The 13,294-nt window shown below is 33.1% G+C and overlaps 2 protein-coding genes across 2 annotated transcripts; one reads left to right on the top strand and one right to left on the bottom strand.

Annotated features, from left to right (window-relative positions):
- On the bottom strand, positions 371-3,371 carry LOC104778679 (tryptophan synthase beta chain 1-like). Its single transcript, XM_010503128.2, has 6 exons — positions 2,965-3,371; positions 2,311-2,648; positions 1,871-1,907; positions 1,160-1,593; positions 906-1,000; positions 371-799 (listed from the first exon to the last, which is right to left on the bottom strand). Exons 1-6 carry the CDS (start codon positions 3,271-3,273, stop codon positions 612-614), a joined length of 1,401 nt encoding a protein of 466 aa, XP_010501430.1. The 5' UTR covers positions 3,274-3,371; the 3' UTR covers positions 371-611.
- Positions 5,628-12,037, top strand: LOC104770317 (protein CER1-like 1). The gene is made up of 8 exons (XM_010494725.2): positions 5,628-5,769; positions 9,357-9,888; positions 9,975-10,194; positions 10,280-10,670; positions 10,804-10,911; positions 10,999-11,199; positions 11,290-11,562; positions 11,648-12,037. The coding sequence occupies exons 2-8, from the start codon at positions 9,372-9,374 to the stop codon at positions 11,825-11,827; spliced, it is 1,890 nt and encodes a 629-aa protein (XP_010493027.1). The 5' UTR covers positions 5,628-5,769; positions 9,357-9,371; the 3' UTR covers positions 11,828-12,037.

The raw sequence follows: 13,294 nt of genomic DNA, 5'->3' as shown, positions 1-13,294 counted from the left end.
AAAAAAAAAAACAAAAAACGTAGTCATGATTGATGAGCTTTCCGTCTATAACACCACATCCGTTGAAAATAAATAAATGTAAATTGTTGACGGGAAAAATAAAATATCAAGATACAAATAAATAAACGTAAATTATACGTTATAAATTCCTATAAAAATTATATAGTTTTGGAACAGACGGAAGTAAATTCTGGATCATGGTCATGTATAATGACTTCAATCATACATAAAATACAAAAAGATCTTAGAAAACTAAAGAAACAACTTTTTTTTTGTAAAGGATTGATAAAATTGTGCCAATATTTCATGATTAGTGGAAAAATCGCAACAGTAGTAGTATCTGTAAATGTTAAAAAAATTAACACGTAAAAATTTAACGGTCCATTTTTTGAAGCGTTTGAATATAAAATTGTAGTTACAGATCGTTCGTTCATTATACCACATCTTAATGATAAGAAATTACCAGGGGGATGAGTTATTTAAGGTAGCTACATCAAATGATCATAATTTTGGATAAAGATTTGATGTATTAGTAGTGAAGGTTATCATGTTGCACCTATACGGCCATACGATTTCTGGACGAGTTGAGTGTAATATGGAATCTTGTTGAGTCAACAATTAGGAAAAGATATGCCTCGTTGGATGAGAGTGTCAAGATCTTTGTCGCCACGGCCACTACAATTCACGATCACCTTGGCTCCATCACGTAGAGTAGGAATGAGTTTGTCAAGGAACGCGAGCGCATGAGACGTTTCCAGTGCCGGTATTATTCCCTCCAATCTACTCAATAGCATGCACGCTGAATTCGACAATATATATGATTAATTAACGTTAATCTTTGTAATTATAATTCTTGATTAATTAGTAGCAAAGTAAACTAACTATATATAGGTAGGGGGAGGTACCTTGAATGGCTTCTTGGTCTGTTGCTGTGTAGAACTCACCTCTTCCGGTTTCTTTCAGGAAGCTAATCTCCGGTCCAACTCCAGGATACTCTAACCTACGACCAAATGTGAGGCTTTCTTACGTCAGTATCACATCTTCGCTTCTGACTAAACCGAGACGATTAACTTAGAGATTGTCTGAATCGTTTTAGAAAAAAAAAAAAAAAAAAAAAAAAAGGTAACNTATTTGTCGAGGTTATAATTCTCACACATACCCTACTCCTACGGAGTGTGGTTTGACTATCTGTCCTTGATCATCTTGCAATAAATAGCTCATGGAACCATGGTACACACCAACATGGCCAACGGCCAAAGTAGCCGAATGTTTCCCAGAATCCAGACCGAGCCCTGCGGCCTCGACACCGACTAACCGTACATCCTCGTCTCCAACAAACTCATGGAACAAACCCAATGCAGTTGAGCCACTTCCAAGACAAGCTACTAATACATCAGGATTACCACCCCATAGTTGATTAGCTTGCCTTCTTGTCTCTTTCCCAATCACGGATTGAAACTCACGTACCATTATCGGACATGGGTGCGGTCCTACGACCGTGCCCAATAAGAAGTATGTGGAATCTAGGTTCTCGACCCAATGTCGAATCGCCTCTGAACTTGCATCTTTGAATGTTCCCTCTACTGATTTCACCTATTAAGATCATGATCAGTATGTAAAACAGTTTTTATGATCTGTACATGCATGGATTTTTTTTTCTACATATATCTAAAGTAAAAACTCATCTATGTAGAAATCAAATAAAATTTTGTGGTGAATTTTTTTGTATTGTTGTTACATTATATAATAAAGTCTCTATTATACATGGAAGTGGTCCCTTACTTTTAGGGGCTGTTATTGGATAGATGATTTCTAAATCCAAATAGAATTGTAAATTCTAATAATAAAAATACATGAATTTTGAAATAACATGTTTTATCCTTGTATTTGAATCATTATATTTTATACTATCAAATCCATTCAAATCCATTTAAAACATAATGTGGATTTTGAAATCCAAATACAAATCATTAAATGAATAACATATGATTTTAACAAGTATTTGTAAATCATAGAACCAATAACACATAATTTTGTTAAGTATTTTAAAATCAATGATTGAATAACACATGATTTTTGTTTGGATTTCCAAATCCATTAAATCATAGAACCAATAACCCCCTTTTAGTTTAACTACATCCATAACTTTTAAAATTGACCAAAATATTCAAACACAAAATGACAAACATATGTGAAATAAACTTTATGTTCAAAATATGTATTTTATTTTACTAGATAACAAAATTTATGCTGCAAAATGGATCCGGTTAAGTTCGTTTATACTGTATAAAATAGTATTGACATAGTTACCTGAGCACCAATTGTTTCTCTATATCAGTAGCTCCCATGTAGACAGTACACCCCAAGGAGATCTTTGCACATGCAGCGGCTGTGGCGACTCCATGTTGTCCGGCTCCTGTGGCAGCCACCACACGGCTGCAACCAAGCCGCCGAGCAATCATGGCCTGAGCAAGAGCGTTATTGATTTTGTGAGACCCACAGTGGCTAAGATCTTCCCTTTTCAGGTAAATCTCAGGCCCACCTCCGATTGTTCGAGCTATGTTCTTGTAGTGTTCGGTTAGACGTCCGGCGAAGTAGAGAGGCGTTTCTCTTCCTACGTAGTCTCTTAATGCTGTGGTAAGCTCCTCCTAATTGTAATTGTAATTATAAATAAATACACATATTAAAAAATATATCTGTAGCTTATGTATCATCTTTAATTTAATATGTGTATTATTACTTATTTAATTCTTTTGTTATATAAGAAATGAAAAATATTCGTCAGTCCGTACGTTTTTTGGAATATCCATTTTTTGGGACCGTACTAATTACTAATTCGTGATAATATGGTCGGTTGTATTTGTAACCTAAAAAGTTAAAAAAAAAAAAAAAAAAAAAACNCATTCATTTTATTTTTACCCGTACGTCAATCCCCTCTTATAGATATGTTTACATGAAGCCAACCTGAAATTTGTGGTCGCTCAAAAGAAAATTGAATTCTTCTTCGAGATCTTTCAGGCGAGATATCAATGTCTCCGGTACAAACTTCCCACCGAACCTCCCGAATTTACCGTCAACGTTGCCAGAGCAAAACTGGCTCTTACGGGTTTTTGTTGGGACAGAATCCGACGATGGACAACTCTCACTGCTGAGTACACTGCTTTCACGGTGGTGACGTTTTGTGGAAACTCTGCAAACAACTGAGTGTATCATACGGTGGTTTCTTGCCGGAGGAAGTGGCTGCCCTCGTACCTGGATTTTAGTGGACAACATATTTCTCCTTTTTTTTTTTGGAATACTGGTATTAATTATTTTGAGATTTTCTTAGGGAACGAGTATGTGTTGATGTGTCTTTTTATAATTTGAACGAGTATGGTTTGTTTTTTACTGCGCAATCATTTGAGTTTATACATGTTTACCACATTGTTGGATTTGTTCGGTTGTCCTCTTGATTTTTTAAATATATAACTTTATTGACAACAAAATGACGATATAATGCATGTTTGTTTTGTTAGTTAAAGATCCATATTCGGTTTTTCCATGGAAATTAAAATTACGTCTCACTTTCATTTATTTATAACTAGAGAAAGATTTGATATCCGTATTTTATCTAAGATTCTCACTTATTATAGAAGTGAGTTAATAAATCTTGGATCATTCTGAAAATTTGTTACGGGTGGGGGTAAAATGTTCGGAGTTTAAGCTCAGGTGTCTAAATTACTGGCTTAGGCAAAATACTTTCACATGGAATAATCAATCAAACTCAGGCTCTAAATAATGAATCTACCCTCTTGGCCTTGGAAACATTACCACCGCGCCTCCACAAATGAGTTGAAAATATATGTATGTAGGTAATATGTTTTAAAAAAAAGCTATACAAAATTTTCCCTTGTTGAAATATTATGTTAAGTTTCATAAAGGTCTAGTTCCAAAATCAATAAGGAAGGAATGGATTAACATATTGACATATGATTCTTCCAATGGTTAAAATCAGATGAGTTGCTCAATATAGTTAATATAATATGATTATTTATTTAAAGATTAAATCAGAAAAAAAAATCTACTATTAACCATATGACATGTGTCTAAGAAACTGTTCTATAGTTGCTCAATTGAGAATAGTTTCTCACATCTCTCCTTAATTTTCTCACTTTCTCTCATCTTTTATTATAATTTATTTATTTTTAGTTAATGAGCAACTATGTGAGAAACGACCAGTGTAAAGGGTCTTAGTCAATCTAAAATATAAGATTTACCAAACAATCTAAAATACATGGAAGAATTATGAACGTTAATTATTAAATGCACTGCTTCATGAGCTTTCGTTATGCTTGAAGATAAGGTTATTCGTGTTTCTTTTTGCACCTTTAAATTGTGCTTGTACTATGCTGAAGTATGAAGTCATCAGATTTATTAAAAAGTGTAACATAATTATGTAAATAAATTCTCAGATTATTCCTGATTAGGCATTGAACAATGGCGGATGCAAGATTACAGCTTACAGGTTCGATGTCCCCCATCCTTTGTAAGCTTATTAATCACCATTAACTCACTCGAGCTTCTACAAAATCAGCGTTTAAAAAAAAAAAAAATCAGCGTTATTTCCTTTAAAACTAAAAATTACGAAACAGTAAACTATCTTCATTCTTTTTCTTTGTAAGTCTCATCCATATAGAAATCTATGTAAGAGCTGGTCAATAACGTCCTACTAATATACAAACTCCGTATTTTTGACAATAAAAAGCGTATGATACTCGTTATGTGACCGACCATGAAGGAGAGTCCCGTCCCACCCATATAAAGTCTTGTACTAGAAGGAAATATTTAGCTTGGTTATACCAGCTGCCTTGAAGGTTGTCAAAACGTTTTCCTATTTATCTAAGTTTCGTATTTTAACTTAAAAACGTTATCGTATTAAAAGACTAAAGAGCTTCTAAACCACACAATAAGAGAGAAATTCTATATCTATATCTCTATATGGTCTGGATAGGGATGATTAATCAGTATCTCACATTTTCTTCTCCTCTTTTTTTCGTTGCGTCAAATTCATGGCCACTATATAAATATCACCGCAGATGTCAGCTCTATTGCTCTATCCAACCCCACAGATCCACAAAATTCCCTTTATATATATATATATATATATATATATGTCGAATATGACCAATTTAGCATCTTCAAATTGCATCACATGGCCTGGTCTGCATGCTTCTTTATGGCCATGTCTCATGAGTCATGACTACCTCCCCTCTACCACATATTACATATGTGACCCCTTTCTAGAAATCAATATTCAAATATTCAAGTCTGTTTGTTATGTATAAGTATAAGGAAACTTCCCGTCGTTCGATTTTTTAAATGGTTAATGACATTAAATTTGGTGGAAGCTTGAAGTATATGTACGTTTGCCAAGCACACACTACACGGACAAAATGTTAGAGAAAACTTAAGTCTAGTTAAGCACACCATTGCACGGAAACATAAGGTCATCTCCATCAATGCATCTTATAAGTTTGCTAATAATAAAACAGAATAAAAATAATGAAAACAGCTTAATTTTACTAAGCATCGATCGTTATATAAGAAGTTTTAGATTCATTTAGAAAACCGTGTGTGTCAACTTTTGATTGGCTGGGAGAAAAAAAGATTTTTTTTTATTCTCTCTGTTGTCTCGCTCTCGTCCTCTCTCTTTCGTCTCTCCATTGATCGATGGCAAAGGCTTTGGAGAAGAAGCGAAGAATTGAGAGGTGAAATAATCAAAAAAGCTGGGTAATGATTTTTTTGATTTCACTTCTAGATCTACATGAATTAGAGTTTTATGGATGTGAGAAGAAATTAGGATTATACAAATTGGAATTGATGCTAGTGAAATTATGATGATAGTTGTTTGGGAATTTGAAATTGATCTGTTTGTTTGAATACTTTGCATTGAATACTTTGTTTGATGATAAGAAACCTTGTTTTCAATTTAGAATAAGAATCTGATTCTTTTGTAAGTGTTTGATAAATGTTAATATATGTGTGTGCTGATGTGAAATCAATACTTAATTGTGGTCTCCTCCGTTCTTGTGTATATCCTTTACCAGGTTGGTTCAGGCTCAATGTCAAGAACTATTGCTACTACTAGTTAGCGTTCATTTAGCAATTATGCAACTCAAGTTGATCAGACCAAAGACAATCTTGTTTGTGACATATTGATTGATTATTTTGGTTCTCACTTGTTGTCAAAGTCTTAGATTGTTATAAAGAGCCTAAACCAAGACAACGACTACAAGAAAATATTAACACGTAACCATGATTAATATGTTGTCCTTTTTTTAACTTTATTTTTTTTAATTTAAGAAAAATGTTTTCTCCAGCAGAAACATTCCATCAATTTCGATTCTCTTTGTCTCTCACTTATTTAACATCACTAATTATGTTCTTTTCGGCTCCTACTGGTAACCATTAGAAGAACAAAAAAAAAAGGAATAAAAAGAACAATGCAAAATGGAATAAACAGTTTTTGAGGAATGAAAGGAAAATCTGCAGAGAATGAACAAAATTGTAAATGGTATCCAAACAATAAAAATGTTTTTAAAATATATTAAATATTAAATAAATTTAATTTGAATTGTAATACTAATATTATTCTAATGTATATATAATAAATTTTTCAAATAGAGCCTTAGGATTAGTTTAGCATAAAATTCCTATCAAAAATATTTTTTTTGTCAATACATTGTGAAAATATGAAAGTTTTTATATTACAAAATTGAAATTTTATTAATAAACATATTTTTTATTTATTTTAAAATAAAAAACGAATTTGAATATTTGTTCTTTTTTTTGTTCCATTTGTTCTTCATCAATTTTGGGGAGGAACATTTTTGTTCTATTGTTCCTTATTTTTTGAAGAATGTAGATGAATGTAGGGGAAAAAATATTACTTTCAAATGGTAAAAAAATTGTGGAATAGAGAGGAATGTGATATTCCTCCTCATTCTTTTCCTAAATTTTGGTCACCAATTGAAACCTTCATTTATTTCTTAGACGTGAATTAAATAAAAGTTTACTAAACATGGACTTTGCATGTATATGTATTGACTCATGGGTTTTACTATCTAATTACCCATGGCTTAAGTTGCTTAAATCCTACCACAAAATCAGTGTATATATGGGCTTTCATGAATGTGTATTTGTTCATTTTACCCAAAAAAACTGACATTTGACCTTCTTATTAAATTTACCTTTTTCTTTTTGAATTTAGCTACTTAACTAACATATCAGAACTTGTGTAATTCTTTTCACTTTTATCATTCAATAAAATGCAGGCATATGTGTAGTAGAATAAAACCATACTAGGATTTAACCTGCGGTACACCGCGAGACTATATTTTTAAAATTTTAAATATTTAAAATACGTATATTATATTTGTTTGTTATTTTGCTGTTGTTTTGTAATTTTTAAATTATATACCTATAAATATTAATTGAATCTATGGGACGATTTTAATGTTCATATATGATTTTAAATAATATGGTTAAGTTTTTTGTTTTTTTAATATAATTGTTACTATGTTATATAAGTTTTGACCGCGGTACACCGCTTGATTGTGTTTTTAGGTAGAATCATATAGAGATATGTGAGAAGTAATAGTTATTTTATGTGTTTAATGTATGTAGAAATTAATTATTTTCATTTTTAATTTATCAATTAAAATTCATTGTTATAAAAGTAAACAGATCATGTTACTATGCAGTGCATATATATATATATATATATATATATATATGGTGTTTAAAAGAGAATAACAATTAATTTAGCCGAGATAATTTAGGAAAACTATATTATCACATTCAACAAATGTAGAAAATATTAAATGTCGAAAATATTAAATGGAAACTATTAATTAAACCGAGATAATTTAGAGAAACTAACAGATTTTTTTCTCTAAAGATCTATTAAAATAGGTTTGAAGATTTTTATGGGATTAAAAAGTTAATGTGTAGAGTTGTTTGTGGAAAAATCAAAATGTATAGATGTTGTCCAACTATTTATGGCAATAAACGTATCAAATTAGGTAGATTTAAATAGTTCCATTAATTGAGTTCCTACGAAATGTTATTTTAGGAAAATTGTTAGGGGTTAATGCTGCAAATAAAACATATTAAATAAGCAAAACTTGAAGAGCATAAACCAAAATGTACTTCAAAAATAATGATATAGATAATCTAACTAAAAGAGTATATAAACAAAAATCCAAATTAATCTATATTAACATTTTTAAAGTACATTTTGTGTTATGCCCTTTTAGTTTTTCTTAATTACTTTGTTTTATTAACAACATTAACCCCTATCAATTTTCTAAAATAACATTTCGTAGAAACTCAATTAATGGAACTATTTAAAACGACCTAATTTAATACGTTCATTGCCATAAATATCTTTACAACATCTATTAACCCCTACAGATTTTCCTAAAATAACATTTGTAGAAAGTCAATTAATGGATCTATTTAAACTAACCTAATTTTAAACATTTATTACCATACAAAGGTTGAAAATATATATACATTATGTTTGTTCCTAAAACAACTCTATGCATTAAATGATTAATCCCATAAAAATCTCAAAATCCATTTTAATAGATGTTTGGTGATTATAGGACCTATTCCGTTTTAATGACACAACATCATTTGAGTAACAAATTTAACCCGTGGTGTAGTGTATTGCGGGTTAAATAACCAAATATTGTCCTGCAGTGTATTGCGGGTTAAATAAGAGTGGGATTGGTAGGATTGGTGACACTTTTAGATGTGTATCAGGGGATAAATGTATTACTAGACTATACATATACCACACGAGTTAAAATCTTGAAAACACTACAAAAATCTATACTTTGAATACTTATATTAAATATCTGTAAAATTTTATATTTTAAAATTAATAAAATAATAATAAATAACAAATAAATACCATATAAATTTTAAAATTTTAAAATTAAAAATATTGTCGCGCGGTGTACCGCTGGTTAAATCCTAGTAGAATTCAAAAATGAAAAATCTTAACGGCGTATTGCGGTTAATACTTAATAAGGTTGATGAAATTTGTTTTGTCATCTTGATCAAGTCCAAATCCTCAATTAGTACACGTTGTAAGCGTTGTAACATATCAACTTTAAGTAAGCCCACCACCGGGCCACCACGATGTGCTACTTCTTTTGGTTTTTCTGATATTTGTATATTAATATTTTGTTACCGCCCACCATGTGTTTATAGTGCCTCATCAGTAGCCAACACACAATGATGTCCCTATATATATCTGTTACATTTTAACTTAAAAACGCACTTCTTCAAACTTCTTCACTTATAAGCTCAAGTACCTTTGGATGGCGTCGAGGCCGGGAGTTCTTACGGAATGGCCATGGAGTCCCCTTGGTGGCTTCAAGTACCTCTTGGTGGCCCCGCTAGCTATGGCAAGCATGCATTCCTACGTGACAGCGCAAGAGGAGGAGAAGGACCTAGCAAGTCTGCTGATAGTTGCACTCATGCTGTGGAGAATTGTTCACAGTCAGATATGGATCAGCGTGTCGCGTCAGAAGACGGCCAAGGGAAGGAAGAAGATCGTGGACAAGCCCATTGAGTTCGATCAAGTGGACCGAGAACGCTCGTGGGACGACCAAATCATCTTCAACACTCTCTACATGTATCTCCTTAACAGCAAACTCCCAGGCTGCTCCCGCATGCCCCTCTGGAGACTAGACGGAGCCATCCTTATTGCTCTACTTCACGCCGGTCCCGTCGAATTCTTATACTACTGGTTTCACAGAGCTCTCCACCACCACTTTCTATACTCTCGCTACCATTCTCACCACCACTCCTCCATCGTCACCGAGCCCATCACGTGTATGTACCTTCACCCATCAATTTCTTCTATTCTATATAGTATTATATACATCATTCCATATAATATCTTTAATAAAACTTTCCAGCTGTTGTGCACCCTTTCGCCGAGCACATCGCCTACACATTACTCTTCTCCATACCCCTAGTAACGGCGTCCCTTTGTGGGATCCTCTCCATTGGTACCGTCATTGCATACTTCACATACATTGACTTCATGAACAACTATGGACACTGCAATTTCGAGTGTTTACCTAAACGTCTCTTCCACCTCTTCCCTCCCCTCAAGTTCCTCTGCTACACTCCCTCGTACGTCAACACTCTATATACATACTTTATAAGATTTGAATTCATATATATAAGTACATAACATGGGCATCAAATTATGTTGAAGGTTCCACTCGCTCCACCATACTCAGTTCAGGACCAACTACTCTCTGTTCATGCCAATCTACGACTACATCTACGGGACGACCGACAAGTGCAGCGATTCCTTATACCAAAATTCGTTGAAGAGAGAAGAGGAATCACCCGACGTCATCCACCTCACTCACCTTACCACACTCGACTCCATCTACCAAATGCGCCTTGGCTTCCCATCCTTCTCCTCTCGCCCCTTGTGGTCTCGATCCCCATGGTACCTCACTTACTCCATGTGGCCCTTCACCCTTCTCTTCTCCTTCGCTCTCACCTTCGCTCTCTCCTCATGCACCTTTGTCTTTGAGCGAAACCGTCTTCGCAACCTCACCCTTCACTCTCACCTCCTTCCCAAGTTTAGCTTTCACGTAAGCATTTTTTACTTTGCATACACACACGTCAATATATAGTTATATTTACGGCAGACGACGGATTTACTTTATAAGTTAAACTTCATCTAAACTTAACTACTAATTTTGCCACATAAACATGTGGCGGCAGTATAAATCACAACGCCACCATGAGTCCATGAACAATATCATTGAGGCTGCTATCATAGAAGCAGATGAAAAGGGTGTGAAAGTAATGAGTCTTGGCCTGATGAACACTGTAAGTTCATTAATTACTTAAAAATTAAATCATCCTATATACAACTGCTGGATAAGCTAAGTTACTAATTAACTCACCATTAATTAGACGGAGGAGCTAAACGGGTACGGAGAATTGTATGTGCAAAAGCATCCAAAGTTGAAGATAAGGCTAGTGGATGGAACCAGCATGGCAGCTGCGGTTGTGGTTAATAGCATTCCAAAAGGGACCACGGAAGTTGTCTTTAGAGGCAATCTCACAAAGGTTGCTTCAGCCGTTGTCTTTTCTTTATCTGAAAAAAGCGTCAAGGTATTTGGAGATATATGTGAAAATAGAAACCACATATCAGCTTCTCAGTAAAAATAAAATAAAAAATTTGATGTGTATATATATTTATAGGTGGTAGTGTTATGCGAGGAAGAATACACAAAACTTAGCGAATCTGGGGCTGACAAGAATCTGGTATTGTCCACAAGCAATAACTGTTGCTCCTCAACGGTTTGGTTGGTGGGGGATGGACTAAGGAAAGAAGAGCAGATGAAGGCAAAAGAAGGGACCCTTTTCATTCCATTTTCTCAGTTTCCACCTGACAAACTCCGCAAGGACTGTTTCTACCACTCCACTCCAGCTATGCTTGTTCCCAAGTCTGCCCAAAACATCGATTCGTGTGAGGTATATATATAGCTTTAAATATGTTACTCCTGTAATATATGTTGATAGGTGTGTGCATAATCTAGCAAATGAATGGTCATTATAGAATTGGCTGGGAAGGAGGGTGATGAGTGCATGGAGAATAGGAGGCATAGTGCATGCGCTTGAGGGTTGGGAAGAGCATGACTGCGGCAACACTTGCAACTTCTTCCGTCTCCGTGCGATCTGGGAAGCTGCTCTCCGCCATGATTTCCAGCCTCTCCTTCTCCCACCATCTCATCTCTGATCATCCTATATTCATATATCTCTCTCCGCTATCTTTAGTATCTACTTCTTTATACAACTTTGTTTGCAGTTTATCATATTTTGTTATGGACTACGTACGTGTGATTTGTAAAATGTGGTGCTGTTTAAGTTAACTTGAGTTCTAGATGTAACTCATAGTTAACCCATATATGTCATCAATCACAATTTTATAATATTATTTTAAGATATATCTGAGCTTGAGTTATAGCTGATTCACTAATTTGAATTATCTCTTCTATAAATTGTTATAAACATAATAAAAATAACATGAGTTAAGTTATGTTATTTAATAACTTAATAAAATAATATAAAAATCTGTTTAAATATAGATAGTGTTGGACCAACAAACACTAGATGGAGCTTACATGCATGGTCTTGATTGGCTAGTCAGTATTTGCCAATCATTAGTGCACATTGGGAGATAAACAAACAATAAAAATGTAAGAAAAGGAGTATATATCTTCCAGATACTAATTCGATCCAAGCTCCAGGCGGTGTCCACTTCTGAATCCAGATCCATCGAATTTGTCACGTGTGATACATGATCTTACAACAGTAGCCACAAATGAGATATATATATATAGTAGAAACTTCGAAATTAATACTCGTTAAATTAATAATCTCTATAAATTAATAAATTTATTCGGTCCCAAGTTGGGACTATTATAATTTTGAACATAATTCGATATAATAAAATAATATTTTTTTTGAAAATCTTTTATAAATATATAGTCCTATCAATAATATAAATTAATAATTTATGAAATTATCTAAATATATATATATATATACACATTAATTTTTATTAGAGTTCATTTTTAATATTTTTACTTTATCAAAATCTTTGAGTACTATCTTCAAAATATTATAATTGCTATTTTCATTTTAATTGGATTTATAAAAATATTAATTATAACGATTAAATTTTATTTTAAAACTTTTTTACCAAATTAGAAAATTCTCATTATAAATTAATAAGAGAAACTAAAACTTCTATAAATTAATATAATTTCATCGTCCCAACATTATTAATTTATAGAAGTTTTACGGTAGGACAACATCAAACTTGTCAAGTCATTTTCAAAATGATTACGGTGTTCATTAACTAAATTTGACTGTCGCATCGTATAATCAACACCTTCTTTTTTCGTACTCTCAAAGAAGAAAAAACAAAGAGAAGAGACTAATTAAAGTATTCTAATAGTCTCGGTTGGAAACCGCATACATGGTTACTGCGATGCAATATTCACGCTTAATTGCGATATTAAAGAGAATCCTCCTGAGCTGTTTTACAGATTTAAAATTATTCGTATCAATTGCGGCATCAAGAGGAGACTTTATTGCGTTAACTGGTTCAAGTCTTGTAGTAAGAAGTTACAAAATAAAAAACGTGGAAGAAAATGATAGCTTATCGAAGGTCCACTTATCCAAACTCAAGTCCAGCCTG

Source organism: Camelina sativa, chromosome 3 (genome assembly GCF_000633955.1).
Source record: "Camelina sativa cultivar DH55 chromosome 3, Cs, whole genome shotgun sequence".
NCBI classification, from domain to species: Eukaryota; Viridiplantae; Streptophyta; class Magnoliopsida; order Brassicales; family Brassicaceae; genus Camelina; species Camelina sativa.
The sequence above is the reverse complement of the archived record's forward strand: the minus strand, read 5'-3'. Positions and strand labels throughout refer to the sequence as shown.